The following is a 15,192-nucleotide window of genomic DNA, read 5'->3' on the forward strand; positions in this document are numbered from 1 at the left end:
TAATTACTGGCTTTTCCAGCCTGGTACTAGTTGTCTTGGTTCTTCCTCATCTGCATCGGGGCTAAGAAGGCCAGAATGTATGTGAACAGACTGCTGTTCACTGGTTGGCCATGAATGTGGTCAGCCGTATGTCAGCGGCACAAGAAAGTGTTCGCGGAGGTAGTGGAGACAACGACAAGTGCAGGAAAAAGATGTAATGCAGTGCAGTCCTGTACAAACCATTTAAATCAGTCTCCCTATTATCAGCAGCTTAGCAGGGGGCACCAACTCCCTATTGACTCCACATACATAAAAGCCATGGAGAAATTGTTCAAGGGGCAAATTTTTTCATCTTCTGTTCGTTTGGCCCACTTTATATGTTGCCATGGATAACTGCCATTATAGCCTGTATTAAAAACTCCCAGTACAAGTGATACTGTATGAATACTTCTAGCAGCAACTGCAAAGCCCCAGCAGCTTTAAATCTCAATAACTGACATAGTATGGACTTGATTGTACTTCACACACCTTAGCGTGATATGGTCAGCTTCACTACCAAAATGTGCACAAGGAAAATAAATGTTTGCTTTTGTCACTCTGCAATCACTTCCCTCTGTTTAGACCAGTACCTCCATTTGCCAGAGTGACTGAATCGGAACAAGAAAACAAATCTGCTAAGCCTCCCGTGTCGAAGGTTCGGCCCTTGATGGATGAGAGCAGAAGGATGGAAGACAGGATGCCTGTGTCCCCCATCAGAACTGAGAGGTAATGAAAGCCCAGACCTTTGTCAGAAAAAAGTCACCATTATGAATTTTTCATCTGTTTACATGGAAATGTATGTTATTTTCTCATTCATTTATAACTTTAGAATCAAATATATAAAGCTGCTATGTATCATCTCAGCAGGCCTCTGGAGAGTTCTTCTCCTAAACTTCGGCCACTGAAGAAAAAGACGTCCTGGTCCCCTGAATGGAGGAAGTTGAACCCTACATCAACAACTACATCCATGCTAGACATACCAGCTGGTTTCCAGAAGTCCCGTTCTGCACAGAACTTATCTACCAACTGTATGTTTTTTTTATTTATTTGTTCCTATAATTTCTGGCTCTGACTTTGCAGCGACATTTAATGTTTCCGCCTGGCTGCATTTGTTGTTAATCTTATTTCTTCATCTTTACGCAGAATTTACCTTTAATCATGCTAAATTAATCAATTTACAAATGTTAAACTATCTCGTGTACATATATAAAATAAAGCAAATATTTTGTTTGAAGAATTCATAGAATCTTCTTATCTCTCCTGTTCTAGCTTCTCACTCCCCTGTGCCCACTAATGTCCAAAGGGAGCTGCAAAAGAGACCTCAAGAGCTGCTTTTAAATAACAGCACCTCCAAGCCTTCCTTTTATTTCTCTTCCCCATCCTCTGGGTCACCACACACCCCACCATCACCCCCACCATGGGAGAGCCCCAAACTAAAGCCCCAGCACTCCTACATGAACCCCACAGCAAGCTCCAAGGCCAAACGAAGCCGATCCACCTCTCCAAGGGACAATTTCCAGTCTTGCTCACCTCCTCATTCCCCATGCTTCCCTGAAGCCAGGTCACCCTTGGAACTGGAGGTGGAGTCTAGCCTTCTCCCCTCATCCTCTGTCATCACGTTCACATCCCCCATCTCATCTGACTCCTCCATTTCATTGGGTGCTCTCTCAAAATCGTCCTCTCTGGCTCACCCTCATCATACAGCAGCCCGTCTGACCCAGAACACCCAGCCCTCTCGCATCCCGCTCCCAAAGCAGCCTCTGGGCCCTCGGCGCAGCTTGTGCCTGGATGTGAAGCCGATCCCCGGTTGCTCTGCATCCAGGCTCAGGGCATCCACCTCTACTATGGATGTTCGCTGTGATATTTCACGGTCTCCTGATAAAACACAAGGTTAGACAAAAAGAGAAGCACACGCTGTGGAAGTTGCACACTGACACACAGCTAAGGAGCCAAATACTGTATCTAACAAGATGTCTATACCTCTGCTGTTTTCAGCACGATGCAGACAGCTCTCTTTAAGTTTGGATCCTTCTTTTCCAAGTTCACTGCCAGTGAGGCAGAATAGAGACACCTTTCCTGAGAGGTATAGTTAAACTTGGTTTTAAAGAAGCAGTGGTATACATTGTTTTTGCCAAGGTTTTTACACCTCTTTAACTTTTACACTATTTGTCACATTGCAACTGCAAACATCCATGTATTTTATAAGATTTTATGCGATAGGCACCAAGGAGACTAGTGGATTACTGTGACACCTAAGGAAAGATTCATGGTTTCCAAAATCTAAAAAAAGTGTTGAGTGCATTTGTTTTGCACTGGTTTTCTCTTATGATTGCCCTCTACTCCATCTACCTTCCCATTAACTCTGACTTTCCCTGTCCCTGCTAAAGAAAAACATCCTCACAGCATGATGGTGCCACCACTATGTCTCACAGTGGAGATGTTGTATTCAGGGTGATGTGCCGTGGTTGGCAAAGCATTTTGCATGTAGGTCAAAAGAAAAAGGATTCTCATCTAACCAGATCATTTTATACTCTATGCCTCTGGTGCCACAAAGAAAAAATAAGAAAAAACCTCTGCCTATAATGTCTTGTTCCTTCTTGTTCATGATGCTGTTTGTTTACCAATGTTCTCAAACAAACCTCCGAGGCATTCACAGAGCAGCTAGATTTGTACTGACAGTAAATTTAACGCTGGGGGACTCCCGACAAGGAGCTCTCTGGAGTTGCACTGGATTTTATTTGGCGCTATTAGAATAAAGGGAGCAAAGTAAAAAATGATTGCCACACTTTTTGCATTTTTATTTGAAATCATTTTACTTCACAGGTATGCCATACTTTGGTATGGTCTTTAACATAAAGTTCCAATAAAATAAATTGAACTTTGCAGTTGAAAAGTGACACAATGTGGGAAAAAAGTGCTTTTGCAAGGTACTCTTAGGCATTTCTCAGTATGTTAACTTTCCTAGGAGCAACATTCCCTCTGTAATTAACATACATTTTTGACATTTATTCCCAGTGTTATGGACGGAGTTCAGGTTGCTAAAGAGCGCCCTCTGGTGTCGGAAGAAGAGCGTACACCGAACCCACAGCCAGGTTTGACCTTTCAGAATACAAATTATCTTAATCCCTGCAGTTTCTATGTGCCTTTCGTTAGTTTGTTTTTATCGCTCACTTAAGATCCTTTGATCATAAATCACTGTTCATATCACACGCTGCATGCAGGATTATTATGACATTTCATGCCTCCTCAAAGGGTGCACTCTGTTTTTAGGTGTCAAATCAAGTCATTCACAGAGAGATTTAACTGCATGCACTATAAATTTTGTAAACTGTTTTGTTACTTTTCATTATCTCGTAAAAAATCATCTCCGATCTCTGATCAAAACTGCCTCCAGAGAGAGACACATTGTTGCTTTGTTTTCTTATATTTGGAAAACTCTGATTTGCAGCTCGCTGTGATAAACCTGAAAGTTATTCTTTCCATCTCCTCGCAGCAGATCACTCAGTCACCTTGGAGACTTGCAGACGAGCCGTTACTGATCTCCACCAGAGTCTGAGGGAAGCTGTCGTTCTGTATACTGCGGTGAGTGAGTTTGGAGTGTGTGTAAGTAGAAAAATAAGGCAAAGCGACTGTAAGAAGGAACTAAAAAGAAAAACAAAGTGCAGAATAAATACATGAGCAAAAACATCAGAGACAGCCCGTTTTTCTGACAGAAACAGTTAAGCAAATTTATCTAATGTATGATTTTTTTATTTGCATCTTTTAAGAAAAGAAGTTGAAGCACTGGCCTTCATGGTTGTTTCAGTTATGACATTTCATGATCTCAGCTTTTGCAGACTTCCTGTAGCCACCTGCAAGTTTTCACGTTAGGAGTTTTTAACTCCATTGTCTTGAATCAGATTTTTGCAAATACATTTATATGCGGGCTGCACGGTGGCGCAGTTGGTAGCACTGTTGCCTTGCAGCAATAAGGTCCTGGATTCGATTCCCGGCTGGGGGTCTTTCTGCATGGAGTTTGCATGTTCTCCCTGTGCATGTGTGGGTTTTCACCAGGTACTCTGGCTTCCTCCCACAGTCCAAAGACATGCCTGTTAGATTAACTGGTCTCTCTAAATTGCTCTTAGGTGTATGAATGAGTGTGTGCGTGGTTGTTTGTGTGTTGCCCTGTGATGGACTGGCGACCTGTCCAGGGTGTACCCTGCCTCTTGCCCATAGACTGCTGGAGATAGGCACCAGCTTCCCCGCGACCCACTATGGAATAAGTGGTAGAAAATGACTGACTGACTGACATTTATATGCCTTTCTGTCAACTTAATAAGCTTTTTGCCAGGGACAAATGAAGTTTGTTTTCCTCTTCATTGGTGAGAGGTGTACTTAAAAAATCCAATAGTTTATTCATTGCAGATCTTTATTTGCACAGTTTTGGTGCCATTTGATGACTCATTAATAATGTTTGCTGGTGTAGATGAAAATTTGAATTCCAGAGTCTGATGAAGATCCCCGAAGTTCTTTCGCTGTCAAATATGGAGATTTCGTATAGCGTAATGGCAAATGTAGAGGCAGTTTGGTCTGACCTATTTTGCAGACTGTTTGCAGTCTCCACTGTAACAGCTAACTACTGTCTATTTTTTATTTTTATTACATCCTAAACTCATGACAACACATCTACATGAAAACTTAACAGACAAAACTCTATCATCTAAGACCTCAGCCCAAACTGCACTCTGAAATAAACTCAAAATGTTTACTCAATAGCTCAGTGAAATTTCTTTTGGTTCCACTGTGGACTTTGATTTGGATATAAAATATATTTGTTTTTCAACTTTTCTCCTTTAAGGCACATTTCTAATTTACAACGTGTGGTTTCCTCTTGTGAATTAGAGACGTTATTCATACATTTCTATGATCTAACTTAAATTACTTTAATGACCTGTTTATAGGATTAAATAAACCATCTCTTTCACAGCTCCAAGATATACCAAATGCTTCTTCCAGACTGCAATAATGCTCTAGTAAATAAACTAATATTTCACCTACTTTATACTCACGACTAACTCCCAGTACATTTTTAGTTCTGGTTTTTATTCCCTTTTTTATTTTACAAAGAGAGGCCCGAGTGGCCAGGCTTAGGATTTGTTAGTAGAAAAATGGACCTTCAAAGTAATGCTAAAGAAAAACCTCCCTGCAGCATGATGCTGCCACCATCAGTGGGGACAAGTTATTCCGAGTGAATTGGTATTTTTCCTCCAAACATAGTACTTTGCATGTAGACCAAAACGTACCTTTTTCCCATGGGAGCTACATAGCTCATGGGAGACTTCAAATAGGACTTCTTGTGGCTTTCCTTGAACAAAGGCTTTCTTCTTGCTACTCCTCCATGAAGACCAGATGTGACTGCACAACTAATAGTTGCCCTGTTAATGGATCCCTCCTGAGCTGTGGATCTTTGCAGCTCCTCTAAAGTTGTCACTTGGCTTCTTCTCCTACTAACCCCCTCTTTGCTCTCCTGTCAATTTGAGTGATGTCTTGGTAGATGTTCGTTTCCTCTTCATATGTTGGATGTTTTTTTTTTTTTGACTTATTTGCCTCTTCTCGTTTTGCCCCTTTGAAACACTGTGGAGTCAAAGTGGCGAATAGAGTGAGAGAGGAGTACAGATTTAAAATTCACTGAGAGGCATTAACCCTTTTTTCTGAAGTTGAGGCATTTCCTAACCAATTTCCCAATGAAATTATGCATTTATATTTCAGCTGCATTACAAACTGTTGCTCCAAGATTTAAGAATTTAAAATGTTTCACCACACTAGGTTTAATTTAATATAAAGATTTATCATGTAAATTCTAAGAAACAGAATAAGACATTGACAGGCTGGATATACATATCCATCTCCCTTATGTCTGAATGACTGGCTTACTCTGTGTTTTTACCACAGTTACTTAAAAATGACCAACCACAGACCGAAGACCAACAAGAGATGAGGAACCTCCTGTCTGAGGCCCTGTCCAAGGTTAAGGCCGAGCTGTACTCGCTGCCTCTCAGTACCTCACAGAGCGAGGGGCCCCCGGCGACCTCGGTGTTAAACAGCGGCGGAGACAAGGCCCTGGCTCTGCTGGAGCAGTACACGGAGCTGCTGCTGAAGTCTGTGGAGAGAAGACTGGACACTAAGACCTGAACAGATGGGCTCATGTTCAGTAGCCACAGACGCTGTAAAGAGACTGGACAGCACAGTGAACTGCACCGTTTCTATTTGCACTAAGTGCAAACATTTTATGCACACACTGAAAATCCTATTGTTAGGATAACATGGAATAATGGTTGCTGAATTTTAAGCACTGAAATAATTCTTAGTTTATGTTTTCTTCTGTAAGGTTGCCTTGCTTTTAATGTTGCCATACATTTTTAAAAATATGTTCAATAATGTTTATGTTCCTTTCATACAGGATGTTTTTCAGTACTTCCAGAAATACAATGATTTTGTTAATGACTAAGAGTTATTGAATGAAAAATTAGCAATGCTCATGGATTTCAGTGGATTTCCCTTGAAAATAGAGCAAAAAAAAAAAAAAAAGTCTGCATTGGAAGCTCTGTTGAATATTTCTGTGCCAAGAGGATCTTTATTATTGCTGAAATAGGTGTATTCTCAGTGCAGCCCTTACTGTTTAATATCTACGTTTGTTGATTCAAATCCTGTTTATACTTTTGTGTTGATTTTTATGCTCTGAATATTTTGCAAAAACTTGTTTTAATCTGTGTGCAGTTTAAAATCGCTGCTCTGTACCCTTTAAATTTGTATTTAAGAATCATTCCACTTCACAGAACACCTTAGTGTCACATGTTTACTTCACAAAAACATCTTAGTTATTGACTTTATATTTAATAAGCAAAATAATGTAAACAATTAAACTCTTCAAACAGACAAATAAAAATGCAATAAACTATTAACTTCATTACAGAGGCTGTAGTTTGTGCCTGCTGTAGCTCCATGTAAGACAAATGTACTTATCCATTATTAATGTATCATGCAAATTTGCTCATAAAAGAATTTGCAAGTCAAACATTGCATGGATATGTGCATATTTTGATGCATTTCTATTTTATTTACCACATTCACTAAAAAACATGAATTGAATCAGTCAAAAAATAAGAGAAAAAGCTTACAGTTAGTCAGAGTTTTGTCATCATGATTTTGTAAATGTAAGGTTTGAATTATGTGTGTCAAGAAGAAAAAATATATAATAACTGGAGCAAGATCTGGATATTGCTTTAATGTTAAATTACTGAAAAAGCAACATTATTATTAGTTCAAACAGACCAGTTCAATTAATGACCCCTAGAAGTAAACATGTTGCGGCAACACTATTAGACTTTTTTGACCCAACAAATATGTTAATTTCAATCAACAAAATAAGCTATACTCTGAGAAAAACCTAAATTGTTCTCTGAAGTTTGATACATATTTGTTTTTTATTTCTAGTTTTACTCAGTCATTTTTTAAGTGTAAAATAAGAAACAAACTGCAAAACTCTTTATATTAAAGCATATCTTTGTTTCAGTCAATCACTCGTGCTTTTTTTCTGAGTTCACAGGCAAACAAAATCTGTCGGCGGTTTGTTTGTTCCTTAGGGAAGCGTCTCCACATTGACATAAGTGAGGATGACGTCGTTCAGGATGTTGATCCGGTCGATCTGGTTCAGCTCTCTGATGCGGTGACGGAACTCGAACAGCGGGATGTTGTTCACCGCCACCCTGAAGGCCTCAGGGGTGCACAGGATCTTCATCTGGGAGAACACAAAACAATGGAGCAGCACTTTCAGCCAAACTGGGAATTTTTTATGAACCTGGTTGCCCAGTAAAGAGCGAAACATCTAAAATATCCCAGTCACTGCTTCCATGACACATTCTGTGTTCTGCCACACCTTTTCCTAACACTGCAGACAGTAGCACTGCCGGACATGGCTCCTCAGATTAAACGCCTCTTGGTTGTTACATGTAATTATTGTTGATGTTACAGAGCAACATGAGACCCCCACTGACCTCCAAGAGCCTCCCTGCAGTAAAGCAGCACTCTTATCTAGGATCCGGCTGCATAAACGACTTTCCAACCCTTTCCACCTTTTCCAAACGTTAGCCTGACATTAACCATGAGAAAGTGAACCATGAGAAAGTGATCTAGAGTCAGTTACATGCTGTACACCATTGTTAGCCTAATTCAACATTAAATGTTGAATTCCTGCACATTCTGCTGGCAGTTAGTAGATCCCAGGTGTGTCATTGTATCTTAATGTGAGTTTAAATTACAATGTTATATATTTCTTTATGTAATTGATATCTTACTCAGTTTGATTTAATGTAACAAACAGTAACCCTTTTAGAGGAGTAAAAGATGATCTAAATCCATTCAGTTAGGTCTTAAATCCTATGTCAAAGTCTGAATCTGGTTTGCTCACCTCAAAAGGGCTCCCAGGAGCAAAAGGGAAGGGTCCCTTAAGGTCCCTCTCTTCCGGGCCCCAGCGATCACCAACTTTGTGGTTCCGGACCACCACCTGCTTGCCCCCCTCGGTAAAACGTGGGTTGATGTGAAAGGCAATGTCATTGCCTCTCAGGAAGTTCACTGTGAACCTGAGGGGAACCAGGTTGCTTATATTTGATCCCTTCATTCTCCGCATAAAGTTTTTGCACAATATCATGCATGCCATTTAATGTCATGTCAACCACAAATGCCTTTGTGCTTTTTATTGGGATTTAATGCAATAGACCAACAGATAGTAGTGGATTACTGTGAAGAAGAAGAATATGTATTTTTCTTGTCAGAGAACATTAGTGAACAAACAGCATTATGAAAGCTAAGGAACATAGCAGACAGTTGAGGGGGGAAAGTTGTGGAAAAGCTTCTAGCTGTGTCAAGTTGTCAAACAATGTCCTAGACTTTGAATCTCTCCCAGAGCTTTGTTCAATTCATCAGACACGGAAAGAATATAGCACAACTGCAAGCCTACCAAAACATAGCTGTCCACCTAAATTTAGGTGGGAGAATCTTTCAACAGGACAACTACTGTAATCGTCTATAACTTCACAAATCTGGCCTTTATGGGAAAGTGGCAAGAAGAAAGCTGTTGTTGAAGAATGCCGTTTACAGTTTGCCATAGACAATGTTGGGGACACAGCACATATATGGGAGAACGTGCTCTGCTCTGATGATCCAAAAATAGCACTTGTTGGGCTACCTGCTAAATGCTGGAGAAAAACGAATACTGCACAGTACCCTGAACATAACATCCCACCTCTGTGAAATATGGTGGAGTCAGTATCATGGTGTGGGCATACATTTCTTCACCACTACTTTCCCTGGAAACAATGCGAATGCGGATTTAAGAGTATGAAGCTGAATAGACAAAGACATCTATTTATAAATAAAGAAAGTAAAGGACTGGTCAGGCTTAAAAAGCCAAACGAAAGACATCCATGGACATCTTGTGTTTGGGTGATTCTGTTGGTCTAACACAAAAAATCCCAATAAAATACATGAAAATGTGTTTGTAACATGAGAAAATTTGAACAAAGCTCAAGAGCTGTGAATACTTCCAGAAAGCACTGCGTGTTAGATATATGCTCACATTTTGGCATTAGGTTTGACATGGCCCAGGATTGTCATCATCATTTTGTCATATACTCCTCGAGCCAGGTTTAAGTTGTACGGCACACTCTGCACAGTGAGAGAGAAGCATAACAAAGCCTCATGAAAGCACAGCAACAACACTGTGTCGTAGATTAATGTTGGGTTCCTTGTGTGTACTGACCATAGGTCCAGATGTAGGGGGAAGCCAGTGTGGTGGCATCATTGATGGATTCTGTCCAGGCCATCCTGACTGTCCCGGGTTATAAGGCCAACCAGGGTGAGCAGGCCAGCCTGGTAGACTTGGATGGATGGTGGCAGTTGGAGTAATAGCTGGAGCAGGGACCTGAGTTTGAATTGGAGCAGGTTGCTGAGGCGGCTGGTACTGAGTGACTGGCCAGCATGGCTGACAGGGCTGTTGGACTGCTGGAGATGGAACCTGAACTGGTGCTGGGACCATAGCTGTGGTTGGTGCTGGTGGTGTTATAACTTGATTCGGTGCTGAAACTGAAATTGGAGCAGGAACAGAAACTGGAGCGGGTTGTGAAACGGGCCAGCAGGCGGTGTTTGGTTGTCCGGTCCAGCATGGCACAGGCTGGGTGGGCTGCCCAGGCCACGCAGGGAACCCAGCTCCGGACGGTGGCAGGCTGGGCCAAAGGGTGCCGGCCTGTGGAGCAGAACCAGACGGCGGGCAGCTGCCACACAGAGCATCAGCATGCTGAGATGTAGGAGAGGGGGAGTATGGAGAGAGAGGGGGGTCAGGAGCCAGCAGGGAGATACGTGGGAGAGACAGAGTGGACAGGATGGAGGAAACCAACTTGCAGATGCAAACATAAGCAAACAATTAAGCATTTATATTCAGGGTGAAATAAGAACAAATATCTCATTCTTACCAGTGTGGAGATCTGAGAATTTGATGTGCTACTTACATCCATGCTGCCTGTTAGAACAAGAATGGGTTCAGTTCACTTACTTTAACTTCTGTTTTCTTTCACAATCAAAAACTGACAGAAAAAGAAAGAAAATGGTCAATGAAGCAACTGCAAGTAATGAATTTTCTTGAATATTATTTACTTGACATGATAATGCACTGCAGCTTCACAGAGCAGAGCTGAAATAATTCTTCCAAAAGTGGTCCCAGCTGGTCAGTGGGTTGATGTACCAATAATTATTATTTCTAGGTAAAAGCTACTAAACCTAATTTAGGTTTATAGTTTCAGTTTTTCAGGGTGTTCAGATTCCATAACCTCAACACAGTTGCATTTCCTAATGCAACTATTTTCTATTCCTGCACACAGTTGATCAGACATTTATGGATTATATTATATGTAACATTTAACACCTAACATACAGGTCCTTCTCAAAATATTAGCATATTGTGATAAAGTTCATTATTTTCCATAATGTCATGATGAAAATTTAACATTCATATATTTTAGATTCATTGCACACTAACTGAAATATTTCAGGTCTTTTATTGTCTTAATACGGATGATTTTGGCATACAGCTCATGAAAACCCAAAATTCCTATCTCACAAAATTAGCATATCATTAAAAGGGTCTCTAAACGAGCTATGAACCTAATCATCTGAATCAACGAGTTAACTCTAAACACCTGCAAAAGATTCCTGAGGCCTTTAAAACTCCCAGCCTGGTTCATCACTCAAAACCCCAATCATGGGTAAGACTGCCGACCTGACTGCTGTCCAGAAGGCCACTATTGACACCCTCAAGCAAGAGGGTAAGACACAGAAAGAAATTTCTGAACGAATAGGCTGTTCCCAGAGTGCTGTAACAAGGCACCTCAGTGGGAAGTCTGTGGGAAGGAAAAAGTGTGGCAGAAAACGCTGCACAACGAGAAGAGGTGACCGGACCCTGAGGAAGATTGTGGAGAAGGGCCGATTCCAGACCTTGGGGGACCTGCGGAAGCAGTGGACTGAGTCTGGAGTAGAAACATCCAGAGCCACCATGCACAGGCGTGTGCAGGAAATGGGCTACAGGTGCCGCATTCCCCAGGTCAAGCCACTTTTGAACCAGAAACAGTGGCAGAAGCGCCTGACCTGGGCTACAGAGAAGCAGCACTGGACTGTTGCTCAGTGGTCCAAAGTACTTTTTTCGGATGAAAGCAAATTCTGCATGTCATTCAGAAATCAAGGTGCCAGAGTCTGGAGGAAGACTGGGGAGAAGGAAATGCCAAAATGCCAGAAGTCCAGTGTCAAGTACCCACAGTCAGTGATGGTCTGGGGTGCCGTGTCAGCTGCTGGTGTTGGTCCACTGTGTTTTATCAAGGGCAGGCTCAATGCAGCTAGCTATCAGGAGATTTTGGAGCACTTCCTGCTTCCATCTGCTGAAAAGCTTTATGGAGATGAAGATTTCATTTTTCAGCACGACCTGGCACCTGCTCACAGTGCCAAAACCACTGGTAAATGGTTTACTGACCATGGTATCACTGTGCTCAATTGGCCTGCCAACTCTCCTGACCTGAACCCCATAGAGAATCTGTGGCATATTGTGAAGAGAACGTTGAGAGACTCAAGACCCAACACTCTGGATGAGCTAAAGGCCGCTATCGAAGCATCCTGGGCCTCCATAAGACCTCAGCAGTGCCACAGGCTGATTGCCTCCATGCCACGCCGCATTGAAGCAGTCATTTCTGCCAAAGGATTCCCGACCAAGTATTGAGTGCATAACTGTACATGATTATTTGAAGGTTGACGTTTTTTGTATCAAAAACACTTTTCTTTTATTGGTCGGATGAAATATGCTAATTTTGTGAGATAGGAATTTTGGGTTTTCATGAGCTGTATGCCAAAATCATCCATATTAAGACAATAAAAGACCTGAAATATTTCAGTTAGTGTGCAATGAATCTAAAATATATGAATGTTAAATTTTCATCATGACATTATGGAAAATAATGAACTTTATCACAATATGCTAATATTTTGAGAAGGACCTGTATGATACTTAAGCAGGAGTGGAAAACATCGGTGTGTAATGTTTATTTTGGTCTAAGTCTACCAGGGCAGGTTGAAAAAAATCTAAGTAAACTCTTTAGCTGTTGTGATATCCTTTGCTTTTAACAGCAAAATCTCGTCTGAAATTTCCCAATTCACTTAATATCACAAAGCACTTACTGTTGAAACCAGGTGTTTACATACATAGTAGGAAAAGAAACATAATGTCATGGTTCTTGGGTGTTTTGGTTTTGTTTTTCTATTTGTGTTTGTGTTTTAAACATTTTTGAGTTCTTTATTACCACATTCAGTTGTTTATTATTGTAATTGTGATTTTGCCATATAGGTTCATTCCTTGTTATAAGTTTCTTAGTTATGTCTTGTTTTCGGTTTGTTGTAGTTTCCTTTGTTTCTAGTTCTGTTCCCTCTCTGTTTATTATTCACCTTCGCCTATGGTCTCTTTGTTTTGTTCTCCTCCACAGCTGTTCCAAATTTCCCTGATTAAGCTCACCTGAATCCTAGTCCACTCTCCACCTTCCCCTCAGTATTTAACCTTTTATTGTACATTTCTGGTTCTTTCTGTTACGCTACCTGGGCTCCATGTCCTGCTTACCCTATGAACTCCTTGTAAGTTTTCTTTGTTATTTCAGTACTGAAGACTGTTCTCATTTGCTCCACCATCAATTTCTGCACGTGGGTCCTCTTACTAAGCACAATATGGCACATCATTTTTTTTTTCTCAATCACACTAAACCTTTTCCATTTTAGGTTAGAATTATTACTATTTAATAATAAATGCTTGAGTAATGAGAGAGAACATTTTTTTGAGATTTTTTTAACTGACTTTCATTACAAAAGTTCAAAATAGAATATCATAGAAATAACCTTATTGTCCCTAAGTGGGGAAATTCAGGTGCCTTTCTTATGTTTTAGTACTTTTTCCTAGTACATTTTCTTAGTATTTGGTAGAATTTCTTTTAAACTGTATGATTTGCATCAAACATTTTAGGTATCCTTTATCAAGCTTATATATGGAGATGTTGCTCCAAAATTGACTTAATAACTTATTCCATGATTATATCTACTTTGTCAAGTGCACCAGTCCCTTCTGCAGCAAGACACCCACACAACATGCATCTGCCACCCTGGTACTTCACAGTTGGTATGGTGTTCTCAGGCTTGCAAGCTTCTTCTGTTTTTCTCCAGATGTAACGATGGTGATTTTCACCAAACACTTTAATTGTAGTGTTATCAGACCACGGGACATGTCTACAAAATTTGATATAATTTTTTTAACTGATGAACTGATGAAAATGGCACCATCAGACACCTGGAAATTGTACCCAATATTGAATCCGACTTGGGAAGGTCAAACGTTCTCCTCCTTGTACCTCAGCTGATTTCATTAGATTTTCCTATGATATCCGACTCAGACTTTGAGAATTAACCTATCAGAAGCTTAGTAAACATTTGGTTTCAGCTGTTTGTCATGATGTTTGGTTTTGTTTGTCCCTTTTAAACTTTGAATTTTAGTCATTCAAATGTGTTAATTTAGCAGTCTCAGGGTTATGTTGCCACTGCTTGGCATAAGTTTAACCTGTCTTCCCTTGCAGCAATATAAAGGTAACGCAATACTTTTATGAACATGCAATACAGTTTAATTAGGATTTATGTAATAATAAAGTTTCAGTGTTGCTGCAGAAATTTTATTTAAGTAAAATAATGTAAAGTTATCTTCCAGATTGGTAGGAAATCTGCAACAGAAACGGATAAGAACATTGGTTACCTTTCTTTGGGTTTGGTCCTCAGGTGCACACAGAAGCAGGCTGCTGTGGCTCAGGATGTTTGACTGTGGCCGATCACAAAGTAAAAGCCTTTTATAGCCCCAAATCCTCACACCAGCAGGCCCCTCCTTGCCTCATCATCTGCCTGCCAGATTAAAACGTGAACCCCCGCCCCCCCCAAAAAAACAAAACCTTTTCCGTTATCTTCAGGGTATTTCACACAAGTTTAAAGCTTAAATGTTGCCACATTTTAGAGTTAGAGTTATCTTAAAATACAAATATAGGCACGGAAACAAAAAAGCAACAAAGTGGGCACTGTATAATTTTTAAATCTTACTGTGAATCATATAAACATACCAAACAAAATGTACCCGGGGATGAGGTGCTGTTGTTCCAGATGAATTTTTCTTTATTTACCTAACCAAGCTCCGAAAACAGACAATGGATTGTTTTTTATGCTGACGGTGGTCCAATTCACCACTAAGTAGTCATGGGACTGTGAAAGTGTAACACAATTATTTAAGATAGTCGAGGAAGTCAGGACCTGGTGCTGTTTGCTCTGTGGTCACACGATTCACGCACTGATGGCTGAAAGGTCACACATTACCTCCTGTTTTACCTCCACGTTGATTTCATTGTTTCCCTTCTGGTAGAACTCCTGCTTTAATTCTCATGATTATTCTTTCTCCACCAGCTTCGATCTGCTCTTCATAAACATGAGGGATTGCAGGGTCAAACTCTGCCAAATAATTTTTTCTGTGATTATCCAATAAATCACCATGACAACAGCATCATAACAACACACGTGGATCCACACAGT

At 40.6% G+C, this 15,192-nt stretch overlaps 2 protein-coding genes across 5 annotated transcripts in view; one reads left to right on the top strand and one right to left on the bottom strand.

Annotated features, from left to right (window-relative positions):
* The window catches only part of LOC124881469 (mitogen-activated protein kinase-binding protein 1-like), a 29,701-nt gene extending 22,008 nt beyond the window's left edge, over positions 1–7,693 (top strand). The window contains exons 27-33 of the mRNA XM_047387030.1: positions 601–744; positions 883–1,046; positions 1,288–1,908; positions 2,014–2,101; positions 3,034–3,110; positions 3,512–3,600; positions 5,950–7,693. Coding sequence (XP_047242986.1) covers positions 601–744; positions 883–1,046; positions 1,288–1,908; positions 2,014–2,101; positions 3,034–3,110; positions 3,512–3,600; positions 5,950–6,189 — 1,423 coding nt within the window. The 3' untranslated portion in view covers positions 6,190–7,693. The remainder of the gene's footprint in view (positions 1–600; positions 745–882; positions 1,047–1,287; positions 1,909–2,013; positions 2,102–3,033; positions 3,111–3,511; positions 3,601–5,949) is intronic.
* On the bottom strand, positions 7,263–15,111 carry LOC124881470 (galectin-3). 4 transcript variants are annotated; one of them, XM_047387034.1, is made up of 8 exons: positions 14,980–15,111; positions 14,730–14,868; positions 14,375–14,517; positions 10,560–10,570; positions 9,815–10,348; positions 9,632–9,720; positions 8,465–8,636; positions 7,263–7,795 (listed from the first exon to the last, which is right to left on the bottom strand). In XM_047387034.1, the coding sequence occupies exons 4-8, from the start codon at positions 10,563–10,565 to the stop codon at positions 7,637–7,639; spliced, it is 960 nt and encodes a 319-aa protein (XP_047242990.1). In that variant the 5' UTR covers positions 10,566–10,570; positions 14,375–14,517; positions 14,730–14,868; positions 14,980–15,111; the 3' UTR covers positions 7,263–7,636. The 4 variants fall into 4 exon arrangements, with proteins under 4 accessions (XP_047242990.1, XP_047242988.1, XP_047242989.1 ...); XM_047387032.1 differs by having other exon boundaries at positions 10,524–10,570; positions 14,980–15,109; XM_047387033.1 differs by lacking the exons at positions 14,375–14,517; positions 14,730–14,868 and having other exon boundaries at positions 10,524–10,570; positions 14,980–15,074.
* Between the last annotated feature and the right edge of the window lie 81 nt (positions 15,112–15,192).

Source organism: Girardinichthys multiradiatus, chromosome 15 (genome assembly GCF_021462225.1).
Source record: "Girardinichthys multiradiatus isolate DD_20200921_A chromosome 15, DD_fGirMul_XY1, whole genome shotgun sequence".
NCBI lineage: Eukaryota > Metazoa > Chordata > Actinopteri > Cyprinodontiformes > Goodeidae > Girardinichthys > Girardinichthys multiradiatus.